Below are 16,842 nucleotides of genomic sequence, written 5' to 3'. Positions count from 1 at the left end.
ATTACATTTCTGTAGAAGATTTTGTCAAAATTTTATTTCTACAGAAGATTTTGTCAAAATTTTACTTCTAAAAAAATTTTGTCAAAATTTTATTTCTATAGAAAATTTTGTCAAAATTTTATTTCTATAGAAAATTTTGTCAAAATTTTATTTTTATAGAAAATTTTTTCAAAATTTTATTCCTATAGAAAATTTTGTCAAATTATTATTTCTACAGAAAATTTTGTCAAAATGTTATTTCTACAAAATTTTATTTTTATAGAAAATTTTTTCAAAATATTATTTCTATAGAAAATTTTGTCAAAATTTTATTTCTATGGAAAATTTTGTCAAAATATTGTTTCTATAGAAGATTTTGTTAAACTTTTATTTCTATAGAAAATTTTGTCAAAATTTTAATTCTATAGAAAATTTTGTCAAAATTTTATTTCTATAGAAAATTTTGTCAAAATTTTATTTCTATAGAAAACTTTGTCAAAATTTTGTTTCTATAGAAACTTTTGCCAAAATTTTATTTCTATAGAAAATATTGTCAAAATTTTATTTCTATAGAAAATTTTGTCAAACTTTAATTTCTATAGAAAATTTTGTCAAACTTTTATTTCTATAGAAAATTTTTGAAAAATTTTATAGAAAATTATTGCAAAATTTTATTTCTATAGAAAATTATTGCAAAATTTTATTTCTATAAAAAATTATTGCAAAATTTTATTTCTTAAAAAAATTTTGCCAAAATTTTATTTCTAAAGAACATTTTGTCAAAATTTTATTTCTATAGAAAATTTTGTCAAAATTTTATTTCAATGGAAAATTTTGTCAAAATTTTATTTCTATAGAAAATTTTGTCAAAATTTTATTTCTATAGAAAATTTTGTCAAAATTTTATTTCTATAGAAAATTTTGTCAAAATTTTATTTCGATAGAAAATTTTGTAAATTTTATTTCTATAGAAAATTTTGTAAAATTTTATTTTTATAGAAAATTTTGTCAAAATTTTATTTCTATAGAAAATTTTGAGTGGCTCACTTGGACAATTCGGTCCAAAATATCAGGTTCAGTAAATTCTGGTCATCGGTTCGTTATTTAGAATGTTCAATGTTAAGAATTTGGACGTTCTTTAAATTGGATTTTCGCTAAATAGGTTATTCGTTAAACATTCATTAAAGTAAATTTATTGAAGAGAAAATCTAAAACAGAATAACACTATGGTCGACTTATTTCTTCCTCTTAAACAGGGTGGCTAGTATGCAATGCATCAAAGAAAAGCGCTATATTTTTCATTTTTGCCCACAATAAAGAAAAGTCTGAAATAATATTAGTTTAGTCTGAAATAATATTAGTTTAGTCTGAAATAATATTAGTTTAGATTTGGTACCAAATCTTTGGCATGACTAATGGCCTTCATATGGCCGACGAAGTCTTCATATACGGCACGAAAGTTGATCTGCGGTATTTAGGCCCATTCCGGGTGAAGAGATGATCGACACTTTGGTATTTTTTAGTGCAAGTTACTATCCCAAATGACCTAGGGGCAAAAGTCCAACGAGAGAGATCCAGAGATTTTGATGACCATTGTGCGTTAGAAATGAAATGATGAAGTTTCTTTTTAGGCCATAATTGATTGATGCGTACTGAATCCTGTGGGAATTTGTATGGTTTGCAGCCTAAATGTTTGTCTGAACAGGCCTCCACAACTGTTTTTTTTTTTTCAACATTTATATTCAGCATTTATTTTGACACTACACTGCAAGAAATGTTCTCGTGATATTAAAGATTACGAAACCTAAATTTTAGGATGCATAATTTTCAGTATATTGAGGACAAATTTCTTTAAAGCAATAAAATTTTAATTAAAAGAAAGTTTATAATCTTTGCTTCGAAAATTGTTTTATTAAATAAGGGCGCAAATTTTTGGAAATTTGGGTCCCTGTGTTGGAAAAGTTTAAATTTAAAGCCATTGCATAGAATTTCGCAAATCTGCATTTATGATTTATCAGTCGATACATACAATTTAGAGTATAGGTAAATTTAAATCAGTTTTACGAGTTTTCGACTTAGCAGTGGCGATTTTACAAGTAAAATGTGGGTATTTTGGTCATATATTCCCAAATCGTAGGAAAACGATTCTAAACTGAATCGAAATCTGTGCATGTGGTTTAGATCGGACATCATGACAACACAGCAAAAACTATTTGGGAGTGTGTAGGGTGACCTATTGACTTTTTAAAATCTCTGTAACTTTTTTGTTTATGAATATAAGTAAATACTTCAAAAGCAAAAGTTTCATATTTTGTTAAGATCTTTATAATGGTTATCAGAAATGGGCATTATAGGGGTATACGAAGCGAAATAAAAAAATTAAAAATCAAATTTGACGTCGGAGTCAAAAATGACCAATGCACGTTTCTTTTCGATCGGACTTCAAATGACGACACAGCACAATAAATTGTATTTCGGGGGGTCGTAGGGTGCACGGAAAAAAAGTTTTGGTGTTCTGAAATTGTCTTCGAATATGCTACAAAACTGGGGGTGACCGCATCAACTTTTTTTGAGCCGAAAAAAGACTTTATGCCAAATTTAGAGCGGGACTTTTCAGTCCAACAGGCAGACAGACAGACGAACATCGCTAAATCGACGCAGAATTTATTTCCAAGTTGATCGGTATACTAAAAGATGGGTCTATGGCGGCTCCTTCTGGGCGTTACATACAAATGCATTATACCCTATACCAAAGTAGGGTATAGTGTGAAGGGTATAAAACACACATTTTCAAAAAATCGCTTTCTTAAAAGATTTGTCTTCTTAGAGGAAATAAATTACGAAGATAAAAATTTTCCGGCATTGTATGCCATCAAATTCCAGTTTATAAGAAATCTGGTCATTTCTTTAAAATGTAAACAATCATCCTTATTAAAAAAATCTTTTAAACTTTAAGATACTCATTTGCATTTTATTACCCCTTTTCGGGGCGAAGTTACTTTTGAGAAATTTGTATTGTTTATTCAAGTGTCATTTTCCATCGTAGTGATTATTTCCGTTTGTGATGAATAGTCTTCTATATCATCAAATGTCAATAATATCACTCTAATTTGTCTCATTTGCATTTGATGAGGGTTCGACCGTAAGGTAGTCTTACTAGCCACAAAATCTCCCCTCACATCATTAACGAAAGAAATTTCAAATTAATACTGCCTACCTACAGCATAAGAAAGGGTTTTGAAGGCAGATGAGGGGGTGTGAAGGAAACTCCATATTGCAATTTGTCATTTGTCTTTGCTAGATGGGGTGGGTACATTAAACGGAAATAATTTCATTTCATTGAAATACGAAAAACAAAAAAGAAAATATTCCATCTTTAATGGGGTTCTCTTGTGAGTTTTTCACTTTTTCCTTTTTTTCTTCATAATTTTTTCCTGTCAACTCAGTCATGCTCACTTATTTTTCTATATATATATATATATTTTTTTTGCGCTATGGGTCGTTTTTGTGGCCTTTGCTTGCCCCCATTGTAATAACTTCATTTATTGTCAGCCAGCAGCATTCACAGTCATTTGGTGGCCTCCAACAAATATCGACAACAAAACCATCGAAGACGGTGAACGATGGCATGGAAGTCATTTCCATCTTTTGTTTTTAACACATTTAGCGTAGAATTTTAATAAGAACCCCTACCTTTGAACCCAATAGGCGGCAGTGTGCTGGGGTGTAAATATTGACGTTACTCCTTAAAGTATGCTACAAGAATAAGAAATGAAAAACGCCTTAGCATATGCTATGGTTTGAACAAGAAATTCTCTTATTCTCAAATATTCAAGAAGATGTTCTTTAAACAGCAAAATTATTTCAGGATGCCATAATAAAATCACCAAATCCCTAAAATCATGTTTTCTCTTCGTTGCTATTGAGTATCCTTGTAGGATATCCTACTGTTGTTTCCAGAGTTATTCTAACCAGATAAAAATCCTCATATTAACACGGACCAAATTCATTTATATCCATGTATATTCGTTTGTTTATTGCTATGTATAAATCCAAGTCTAGACGTGTATATTCCTTTGTATTTTTTCATCCATGGTTCCGTATCCTCCTTCCTCTCTTTTCTTTCGTTGCAAATACACTAACTTTTATTCCTGTATTTTTATTCCTTTACATCCTTCAATGTTACCTGAACATGGTTTTTGTAAAAAAAAATGTCGGGGGCTGGATTTGTTAGATATTTTTCCCGTGTGCTCTTATATGTTTTAATTTATAACCTCTGGTTGTTTGACGAAGGTGCTATTTTTTCTAGCTATATTCCTCCATTAACATGGATTTGTATGGATTTTTACCATATATTTTCATTTCTTTGTATGCCTATGTAAAATTTAATATCTATTAAATTTGATTGTAACGTGTCTGATAACAAATAAGATTTAATTTCTTTTTTTTTCTAAACTTTAACTAAACACATCAATTGAAACTGATAAGGCAATATATGCATAATCACGTCAAAATATCTCGTGGAAAAATAGAACATCATATTTTAATAAATTGTTGCAGTTTTCGTATGAAATAACAATTTCAAGTAAATCAATAGAAAATATTAACAATGCCGCTCCAAAAAGTATACAACAAAATAGATGAAATACCAACGCCCCAAAAAATATGCTACATTTGCAACACTTCAGCTGATATTGCCAACAACTTCACATCAACGAACAATACATTTTTCTAAAGAAAAACTATTATGGCAGATAGAAAAATTATTATCGCCAGTTTTCCATATAGGAAAATTGTTATCGCCGATAACAGTTTTCCATATAGGAAAAAACTTTTGTTGTTTTTCATATCGGAAAATTAATATCGGTTATATAGGTCAAGTGTTATCGGCGATAACCATTATAAGTAAATTAATTGAAAATATTAACAATGTCACTCATAGGAGTCGAAAAGAAAATAAATAAATTTCCTACACCTGAAAGTATGCTAAGTTTAAAGACATACATCTACTTCAGGACCAACAAAATCAGTTCAAATAACAAATTTTCATATAAAAAAATATTATGGCCGATAAAAAAATAGAAAAAATTGGTATTAGCGCTAACAGTTGTCCGGACAATTGTTATCGCCGATAATACTTTTCAATACACAGGATAAGTTTTATCACTTAAAACTACATAGAAATAAAATTTTTAAAAAATTTTCTATAGAAATAAAATTTTGAGAAAATTTTCTACAGAAATAAAATTTTTATAACAATTTTTATAATAACATTTCTATAGAAATAATTTTTTTACAAAATTTTCTACTGATATAAAATCTTGACAAGATTTTCTATAGAAATAAAATTTTGACAAAATTTTCTATAGGAATAAAGTTTTGCAAATATTTTCTATAGAAATAAAATTTTGCAAAAACTTTCTATAAAAATAAAATTTTGCAAAATTTTCTATAGGAATATTTTGACAATTTTTTTTTTTTTTTTATAGAAATAAAATTTTGGAAAAATTTTCTATAGATATAAAATTTTTCAAATAGTTGCTACAGAAATAAAATTTTGCAAAAACTTTCTATAAAAAAAAAATTTGACCAGATTTTCTATAGAAATAAAATTTTGATAAAAATTTCTATAAAAAATTTTTTTTTGACTACATTTTCTATAGAAATAGAATTTTGGCAACAAATGTTTATAGAAATAAAATTTTCTATAAAAATAAAATTTTGGCAAGATTTTCTATAGAAATAAAATTTTGATAAAATTTTCTATAAAAAGAAAATTTTGACAACATTTCCTATAGAAAAAAAATTTTGACAAAATTTTTTTATAGAAATAAAATTTTGGAAAAATTTTCTATAAAAAAAATTTTGACAAAATTTGCTATAGAAATAAAATTTTGATAAAATTTTCTATAAAAAGAAAATTTTGACAAAATTTTTAATAGAAATAAAATTTTGACAAAATTTTCTATAGAAATAAAATTTTGGCAAAATTTTTTATAGAAATAAAATGTTGACAAAATTTTCTGTAGAAATAAAATTTTGACAAAATTTTCTATAGAAAAATATTTTGACAAAATTTTCTATAAAAATAAAATTTTCAAAAAATTTCTATAGAAATAAAATGTTGCTAAAATTTCCGTTAGAAATAAAATTTTGACAAAATTTTCTAAAAAAAAATGCCATTTTGACAAAATTTTCTAAAAAAATACCATTTTGACGAAATTTTCTATATTTATTTTTTTTTTTACAAAATTTGCTATAAAAATAAAATTTTGCAAAAATTTTCTATAGAAATAAAATTTTAACAAAATCTCCTATAGAAATAAAATTTTGACTAAATTTTCTATAGAAATAACATTATTAGTAAATTTTCTACAGAAATAAAATTTTTACAAAGATTTCTATAGAAAAAAAATTTTGACAAAGTTTTCTATAGATATACAATTTTGAAAAAATTTTCTATAGAAATAAAATTTGACAAAATTTTTTACAGAAATATTTTGATAAAATTTTCTATAGAAATAAAATTTTGACAAAATTTTCTATAGAAATAAAATTTTGACAAAATTTTCTATAGAAATAAAATTTTGACATTAGTTCTCGCTAAACGTTCAGTTCACGAGCAAGTTTTCTACCCTGTGGCATGGATTACGACAAAATTTGGCCTTCACTTTTCAGATCATTTCTGGCAGTTTTCTATATAGGAAAATTATTAAGTAAATAAATTGAAAATATTAAGAATGTCACTCCCTAAAGTACACAACAAAAGAAATAAAATCCCAACCCCCGAAAGTATGCTATGTTTAAAGACATATATCTACTTCAGTTAGTATAGCCAACAAAATCACTTCAAGTAAGAAATGTTCCTATAAAAAATTATTATGGTCGGTTTTCCATATAGGAAAATTGCTATTGTCGAAAACAGTTTGTCATATAGGAAAATTGTTATGCCCGATAACCCTTTTATACCCTCCACCATAGGAAGGGGGTATATTAATTTTGTCATTCCGTTTGTAACACATCGTAATATAGTATGTATATTCTGGGTAGTGGTGAAATTCTGAGTCGATCTGAGCATGTCCGTCCGCCCGTCTGTTGAAATCCCGCTAACTTCCGAATGAAACAGGCTATCGACTTGAAATTTGGCACAAGTAGTTGTTATTGATGTAGGTCGGATGATATTGAAAATGGGCCGTATCGGTCCACTCTTACGTATAGTCCCCATATAAACTCTAAGAGAAACAAATTTCATCCGATCCGGCTGAAATTTGGTACATCGTGTCAGCATATGTCTCTAACAACCATGCAAAAATTGGTCCACATTGGTCAATAATTATATATAGCCCCCATATAAACCGATCCCCCGGTTTGGCTTGCGGATCCTCTATGAGAAACAAATTTCATCCGATCCGGCTGAAATTTGGTACATGGTGTGAGTAGATGGTCTCAAATAACTATGCAAAAATTGGTCCACATCGGTCAATAATTATATATAGCCCCCATATAAACCGATCCCCCGATTTGGCTTGCGGAGCCTCTAAGAGAAGTAAATTTCAACCAATCCGGCTGAAATTAAACACATGGGTTTAGTATATGGTCTCTAATGACCATGCAAAAATTGTCCACATCGGTCCATAATTATATAAAGCCCCCATATAAACCGATCACCAGAGACTCCGGAGTTCTTGGAAGACCAAAATTCGTCTGTTTCAGTTGAAATTTGGAACGTGGTGGCCTCAAGCATCCATGAAAAAATTGGTCGAAATCGACCGATAATTATATATAGCCCCCATATAAACCAATCCCCAGATTTGACCTCCGGAGCCCCTTGAAAGAGCAAAACCCATCCGATTCGGTTGAAATTTTGTACGTGATGTTAGTATATGGTATCTAACAACCATGCAGGAATTGGTTCATATCAGTCTATAATTATATATAGCCCTCATATAAACCGATCCCCAGATTTGATCTCCGGTGCCTTTTGGAGAAGCAAAATTCATCCGATCTGGTTGAAATTTGGTACGTAGTGATACACACAAAATTTTTTTTTCTGATTCAATCACGAAATTAATTTATCCAATTAATTTTTTAATTGAAGTGTCTTCAATCACCGAAATGATAGTATCAATTAAAAAATTAATTGGCAGTCAATTAAAAAATTAATTGATTCAATTAAAAATTTAATTGATACTATTAAGTTATGTGATTGATTTTTATTTCAATTAAACAATGTGTTGATTCAATTAAATTTTTAATTTAATATTTTTTAAAACTCAATTAAGATTTTAATTGGAAAAATGTTTGTGAAATTTTTTTCTGTGTAGTATATAATATTTAACAACCATGCCAAAAGTGGTCCGTCCATATCAGTCCATCATATATAGCCCCCATATAAAACGATCGCGAGATTTGCTCTTGGAGGAGCAAATTTCATCCGATTAATTCGATTGTGGATCACAGTCTTTCGTAGAAGTTTCTACGCAATCCATGGTGGAGGGTACATAAGATTCGGCCTGGCCGAACTTACGGCCGTATATACTTGTTAGTGTATATTATCATCTCACATAAAATTTATCATTAGGAAAGGCATTAGTATCGCCGGAACAATTCTACTTTTTTGTATTAAAAGTTCTTATATCCGTGCATTCTACTCAACATATTTACTTACACAGTAACAATAGGAATTAACTACTTTCAGGCGCTTTGTAAACGAAATCATGAAACGAGAACATGCAACCTCTTGAATTGTTGCAAGTTAGCTACTTAGTATTATCCTTTAGCGAACAATGAACTAATGTTGGAGCTTGTGATATCAGTAAGTATGGCACAGATGCGTAATTAACTATTGAGTTTAGTAATACTGGCATACTTTAAGGCTTTGCAACGATGCTCTAGATTACTTTGCCTACTCTAAGGGTTTTCTTTTTTTTTCGAAAGAGGAAACAATGTACATGTTAGTTCCTCATAATCACAATTGTTTTATGTTTTCCTACCCAGTAGATGTGAGTTTGGCAAGCCAATATTGCTGCTCAAACATTACGTGAGTTGTCATAATTTCGTAACAATCTCTTGGTGTTTTCTTTCCACTTTCAATTAAAGTTGTCAAATCTTTTGGCGTTGATGTCGACTATACAGATCGATATGTTGGCAAACCATTTTTGGCATGTCTCCATGGAAACGTGAGTGTGTAGAGAATCCAATTATTAGGCTATAGAAGACATATGGTGCTAGCTTAGCTAAGTTAGACATATCGAAACATTTGGGAAATTTAAGAAGTTGTAGGATAGACAAGTGTGGGAAATCGTGGTATGATTTCATGATTAAAGTTTTAACTAGAAATCATTTTCAGCGAACTGATGAAGTCAATTGTTGCAAATAATGCTTGAGGGTTTAAATTCTTAATATAAAAAATTATAGCAACCTGCAGGAATCGATCCAAGACCCTACGATTACAACATTGATTCGTAGGCTGCAGGTCAGTCCGCAGGGAAGTAGTTATGGAAAATATGACGAGTGCTTACTGAAACGTCGCTGGTAACACATTACACTTAAGCTTAGAGGCATGGTGGAAGTAATGACTCAAATGTCAATTAATTCTTTTCGTAGATTAGTTCTTTTAAATTGGAATTCCCTGGGCATGTTGTCCGCCAATATTATTTGTGAACAAAATATTTTTTCTTACCGCAGCCACATTTTCAAGTAACATACCTGGAACAAAAAAAAATATAGTAAAAGTTTAATATATGAGCAGAAAGAAAAGAAAAAGTGCAATAATTTTATTAAATTCAATATAAAACTAATTCATACCATAACCAATGATATCATAATCCAATTTAGTAATACATAATATTTCGACCCAATTTAAATAGAACTCGAAGGTAGACCCTAATGGCCTTCCAATATAATAATTTAGATTACATTTACTAGCTTAAAATACGAGTATATTGTGAACAAAACGTATACAAAATTGGGACACTTTTATTATCTCAATTCTTTTAGTAATAAAACTACATTTCGATAAAAATCACAGGTATGTCATCGGTAACACCTTTTAGGTTCCACAACCTACGAGTTTCCTTATCCAATAATCGTACAGGTATATTTCTTTGAGACATGTTGAGATTATCACAGCAATATGATTTAATGCTTTCTATAAATAAACATAAAAAATAAAATAAAAATATAATTAATTTTTTCCTATATGAAAAATGTTATCGGGGATAATAAATTACCCATATGGTAAACTGTTCTGTTATCGGTAAAAACAATGTCAAACCTGTAATCGACAATAACAATTTTTCTATATGCGAAACTGTTATCACCAATAACAAATTTGTTATCGCCGATAACAATTTCCCTATATGGAAAACTGTTATCGCCGACAATAAATTTCCTATATGGGAAAACTGTTATCGCCGACAATAAATTTCCTATATGGGAAAACTGTAATCAGAGATAAAAAATGTCCAATATGGAAAACTTTTATCTACAATAAGAATTTGCCTATACACATAGACCTCGCTTTGCGTTGTTTCGAAGTTGCGTCGTTAAATTTTCGAATTTGCGTTGTTATTAGAGGTGTGCACGTGAGTAATAGTTTACTCACGCTCACGCACAATCACGAAGGAAAAATCTTACTCACGCACGATATTGTTTGGTAAGACTCACGCTCACGCACACTCACGAAAAGAAAATTTGTACTCACGCACGAAAATGCCGTGACTCACGAAATATACCATGACTCAGGAAAAATAATGTGACTCTCGAAACATATCGTGACTCAAGAACAATTTTTTGAGTAATTTACCTTAGCCACGTGTCTGAAAACATGAGCATTATTAAAATCACATGCAAGGTATCACAAAAATTGGTAATGTATTTAAGCGTTTTATGTTGGTGAGCGGGATTATTTTCGTGAGCGTAAATCTTTACTCACGGACACTCACGAAGATAATATATTCGTGACTCACGCTCACACCCGACATTTTGGTTTGTTAATCACGCTCACGCACACTCTCGCTGTTGCAATGAGCGTGACTCACGCGTGAGTCGTGTCACGTGCTCACCTATAGTTGTTATCTGTGTCCAATCTTTGCATGGTTTGCCATAGAAACTCATAATTACCTTTCGTCGTTTCAGTATGCGTATTGTTTTTTTTTTTTTTTTTTGGAACGTATTTGCGACGCAAAGCGAGGTCTAGGTGTATAGAAAACTGTAACCAGCGATAAAAATTTGCCTATATGGGAACACAGTTATCGTTGATACCAATTTTCATATATGGAAAACTACTATCGGCGACTTTTCCTATATGGAAAACTGTTATCGGCGAATTTTCCTATACGGAAAACTGTTATCGGCAATAACAAATTTGCTATATTTGAAAACTGTAATCGCCGATAACAAATTCCATATAGTGAAAACTGTTATCGGCGATAACACTTTTCCCATATGGAACACTGTTATCGCCTATAACAATTTGTTCACACAAAGAAAATTTCATTAAAATTGAGCCAACGAAAATTTTTCATTGATATAACAAAAATTTTCATTAATACAATGAAATAAATCGTTAATAGTACGAAATATTACGTTGATTAACAGAAAATTCGTTATAATAATGAAAATTTCATTGAATTAACGTATTTGTTTCGTTCGCTCACTTTTAATGAAACATTTCGTTAATATAAAGAAACTTTTTCTATCAGTGTTTATATAACAACTGTTGTCGGCGATAAAACTTTTCCTATATGGAAACTGTTTTCGGCGATAAAACTGGTCCTATATGGAAAACTGTTAGCGGCGAAAACAATTTTCCTATATGGGATAACACTTTTGCTATGTGGGCAAACTGTTATCGGCTATAACACTTTTCCTAGATGGGAAAACTGTTATCGGTGATAACACCTTTCCTATATGGGAAAACTGTTATCGGCGTTAACGATTTTCCTATATGGGAAAACTGTTATCGGCGTTAACGATTTTCCTATATGGGAAAACTGTTATCGGCGTTAACGATTTTCCTATATGGAAAACTGTTATCGGCGATAACACCGTTATTGGCGATAACACTTTTCCTATATGGGAAAACTCTTATCGGCGATAACACCTTTCCTATATGGGAAAACTGTTATCGGCAATAACACTCTTCATATATGGGATAACTTTTATCGGCGATATCACTTTTCCTATATGTGAAAACTGTTGTCGGCGATAACACTTTTCCTATATGGTAGAACTGTTATCGGCGATAACACTTTTCCTATATGGAAAACTGTTATCGGCGATAACACTTTTTCTCTATGGGAAAACTGTTATCGGCGATAACACTTTTCCTATATGGGAAAACTGTTATCGGCGATAACAATGTTCCTACATGGAACTCTAACAATTTTTTATATAAAAAAAACGTTACGGCGATACTTTTCCTATATGAGCAAATTATTATCGCCGGTAATATATTTTTCATATAGGAAATTTGCTGTCGGCCATACAAGTTTTCCATATAGCGAAATTTTTATCGCCGATACCAGTTTTCCATTATAGGACCATTTTTATCGCCGAAAACAGTCCATATAGGAAATTAAAAAATTATTATCGCCGGTAACAGTTTTCCCATATAGAAAATTTTCTGACAGCGATAACACTTTTCCTATATAGGAAAACTGTTATCGGCGATAACACTTTTCTATATGGGAAAACTGTTATCGGCGATAACACTTTTCCTATATGGGAAAACTATTATCGGCGATAACACTTTTCCTATATGGGAAAACTGTTATCGGCGATAAAACTTTTTCTACATGGGAAAACTGATATGGGCGATAACACTTTTCCTATATGGGAAAACTGTTATCGGCGTTAACGATTTTCCTATATGGGAAAACTGTTATCGGCGTTAACGATTTTCCTATATGGAAAACTGTTATCGGCGATAACACCGTTATTGGCGATAACACTTTTTCTATATGAGAAAACTGTTATCGGCGATAACACCTTTCCTATATGGAAAACTGTTATCGGCGTTAACGATTTTCCTATATGGAAAACTGTTATCGGCGATAACACCGTTATTGGCGATAACACTTTTCCTATATGGGAAAACTCTTATCGGCGATAACACCTTTCCTATATGGGAAAACTGTGATCGGCAATAACACTCTTCATATATGGGATAACTGTTATCGGCGATAATACTTGTCCTATATGGGAAAACTGTTATCGGCGATAACACTTTTCCTATAAGGGAAAACTATTATCGGCGATAAAAATCTTGCTATATAGAAAACTGTTATCGCCGACAACAAATTTCCTATTTGGGAAAACTGTTACCGGCGAAAATATATAAAAAAAACTGTTACAACACAGTGATAAAACTTTTCCTATATGGGAAAATTTTTATCGGCGATATCACTTTTCCTATATGGGAAAACTGTTGTCGGCGATAACACTTTTCCTATATGGGAAAACTGTTATAGGCGATAACACTTTTCCTATATGGGAAAACTGTTATCGGCGATAACACTTCTCCTATATGGGAAAACTGTTATCGGCGTTAACAATTTTCCTACATGGAAAAACTGTTATCGGCGATAACACTTTTTCTATATGGGAAAAATGTTATCGGCGATAAAACTTTTCCTATATGGGAAAACTGTTATCGGTGATAACACTTTTCCTATATGGGAAAACTGTTATCGGCGATAACACTTTTCCTATATGGGAAAACTGTTATCGGCGATAACACTTTGCCTATATGGGAAAACTGTTATCGGCGATAACACTTTTCCTATATGGAAAAACTGTTTCCCATATGGAAAGTTGTTATCGGAAATGTGTTATTTTCCTATAAGGAAAAGCTATATGGCAGAAGACTGTTATCGGCGACAACAAATTTTCAAGTGTACAAATTATTATCGCCTATAACAAAGTTCCATATAGGAAAATTATTATCGTCGATAACAAGTTTTCATTATAGAAATTTCTGTGAAAGAAAGTTTTTTTATGGCAGATAACATTTCTTTCGATATTAATAATTATCGCCGATAAAATTTGACATTATTATCACCAGGAACAATCGATATTGAGGTAGTTCCACTTACCCAAGTCCATATTGGCATATATGGCATGGACTCTTTCCCTTAGCGCAGGTTTATCGAGCAGTTGATCCAAAACCATATGCTGGCAAAATTGACCCATGGCACCAAAACGAAATGCTGGACAAGCTGCTATTATATTCTGCCAGACATCAGAGGTCTCCGTAAACAATTGATATGGTAATGTTACCGATCGTAAATTTTCAACTATCTCTTGCATTTGATAGCTGGTGGTTTCCTTAGTTGCATTATCAACTAAAACGGCCATATGAAAGATTTGAAAACTTCTCACCTTAGAAGTACGTATCATTCTGATCACATCCGTCCAGCAAACACTTTTACAATCGACCAATATCAATTCTTTGAGATGAGGCGTTAAGAATATTGTGATTTGTGATTCTTTGTATAATCGATGGCAGCTTTGTAATATCAAAGTGGGTACACGCCTAAAAGAAGCAAAATACTGTGTTAGACCACATCCTCGGGCCATGTAATCAGCTATGAAGAGGGTCCGTATATTTGCAAAACATCCATAGCAACGATCCAAGATATGCAACCAAAATTCCATTTGACGATGTATATGCGTAATTTTTAGAAATTTCCATGATTCACCCAAGTCGTAAATCGATTGCGGAAGATACACTTCATCTTGTGATAAAACCAAATCCTCCAAAACTAAATGTTCCAGCAGATGAAGATCCCGAAAGAGCCCATACAAATGGGACCACAAAATACCGGCACAATTATAGGCCAAAGTTAGACTTTGCAGCTTCCTTAAACGGTTCATATATTTGCCGGTAATTTTACTACGTCTCAAATGTAATTTTCTCAAGTGATGACATCTCAAGCTGAGTAAGCGTATAAAATGATCGTTTATAGGTGCACTGGCCAGATATAGCTCTTGGAGATTTTCAAAAATAGATCGCGGTTTTCGTAGAAGAACAAACCAATACTTGAAGTCACCACGATAATGATTTACATTGACTTTGAGACACTGTAAATGACCGCAGCTATCTGATATGACGTCTCGAGTTATTTCGAAATTATCCTGACTCACTTTACATTCCTCCTGATCAGGTTTGAGATCACCTACATAGAGATATTTAAGCTGTGTCAGCCTCTTGATAATCTCAAAGGCCAAAACAAAAGAGCATCCCTCCAAAGAGAGACGTTCCAAATGGGTCATTTTTTCAAATACCAAAGCTTCAGAAATGATCCCCCTGTCCAGGGAACAATGAAGTTCCCGCAGATTTGGACATTTCTGTATGAAATGCCAACACTCACCCTGGCAGATATTTTCATGAGAACAGGTAATCTTCAATATTTGTAATTTTTCAAATTTCAAATCCTTCAACTCCTTGCAATTCTTTACAATCGGTCGTATCTCCAGATTATGCCATTCAAAACGCTCCAATTGCATTTCATGGGCCAGCATTTGTAAAGTGCCATAGCATATAGGCTGAAACAGATTACTAAGGAGCAAAACTTTCAAATTTCGAAATAGTAAAAAATTCTCCAAAGTTTGTAGGAATTTCAATCCATCCAGAAATTCGGCTTCTGGTCCTTCGGCGCCACCACCGCCTCTACCTTCATTGTAATCTAGAATTTGTAATTGAGGACAAAGTCTGGCGATACCCCGCAATTCATTATCATGAAAGACCACTCCTTTCACCTGGAGTTCTTTAAGATTTTCATAACGTCGAGGAAAAAATCTCAATACATCATCGCTATCCTCTCGAGACATTGTGAGAGTGATTACATTTTCAGAATTCCATACCAAAAATTGAAAAAATTCCTTATTGTTCAATGCAGCCAATTGTTGGCGATTCTTTTGCACCAGTTTATACTCTACACGCCAAATTCCATCCCTTATCAATTGTTTCAAGCGTTCAGAGATTTTTTGTATTTCACATTGTTGTCTCAAGTCAAGCATTCTTAAGATGTGTATCATAATCGAATCATTTTCGAATACACGAAACACTGCGGTATTACCCTCCATTAGCGTTATCTCTAGCAATCGATCACAATCCAAAGGCATGCGATATACAAGTACTACTGATCAGCACATAATTCGATGCGATGGAGAATCTACACTGTGGAGTCTGAATCATTGCAGGCCGCTATATTTGGATCCACTGTGAAGTCTTGCAAAACCACAGAGATATACAATATATCAATAGCCATTAACCTGCAAGATTCACGTATTGATTCAAAATATGAAGCTCATAATGTGTAGAAGAAGATTAGGTCTTTGGCTTACAGTAGTTGTCTATCGGAAACCGTAAAATAATATCGCTGGTAAACAGAAGAGATATTTTAGCGAAGTGAAAACTTTATAGAAATAAAATTTTGACAAAATTCCCTAAGCAAATAAAATTTTGACAAAATTTTCTATAGGAATACAATTTTGACAAAATTTCCTATAGAAATGAAATTTTGACAAAATTTCCTATAGAAATGAAATTTTGACAAAATTTCATATAGAAATGAAATTTTGACAAAATTTCCTATAGAAATGCAATTTTGACAAAATTTCCAATAGAAATGAAATTTTGACAAAATTTTCTATAGAAAAATTTTGACAAAATTTTCTATAGAAATACAATTTTGACAAAATTTCCTATAGAAATGAAATTTTGACAAAATTTCCTATAGAAATGAAATTTTGACAAAATTTTCTATAGAAAAATTTTGACAAAATTTTCTATAGAAATACAATTTTGACAAAATTTCCTATAGAAATGAGATTTTGACAAAATTTCCTATAGAA

General features: G+C 31.4%; 2 protein-coding genes across 2 annotated transcripts in view; both read right to left on the bottom strand.

Moving 5' to 3' along the window:
* Positions 1-16,842, bottom strand: part of stai (stathmin) — a 578,970-nt gene that overhangs the window by 426,269 nt on the left and 135,859 nt on the right. The gene's annotated exons all lie outside the window — the stretch shown is intronic.
* On the bottom strand, positions 9,940-16,106 carry LOC142224135 (uncharacterized). Its single transcript, XM_075293923.1, has 2 exons — positions 14,079-16,106; positions 9,940-10,129 (listed from the first exon to the last, which is right to left on the bottom strand). The coding sequence occupies exons 1-2, from the start codon at positions 16,069-16,071 to the stop codon at positions 9,987-9,989; spliced, it is 2,136 nt and encodes a 711-aa protein (XP_075150038.1). The 5' UTR covers positions 16,072-16,106; the 3' UTR covers positions 9,940-9,986.

The sequence above is a fragment of the Haematobia irritans genome, chromosome 2 (assembly GCF_050003625.1).
Source record: "Haematobia irritans isolate KBUSLIRL chromosome 2, ASM5000362v1, whole genome shotgun sequence".
Lineage (NCBI taxonomy): Eukaryota > Metazoa > Arthropoda > Insecta > Diptera > Muscidae > Haematobia > Haematobia irritans.
The sequence above is the reverse complement of the archived record's forward strand: the minus strand, read 5'-3'. Positions and strand labels throughout refer to the sequence as shown.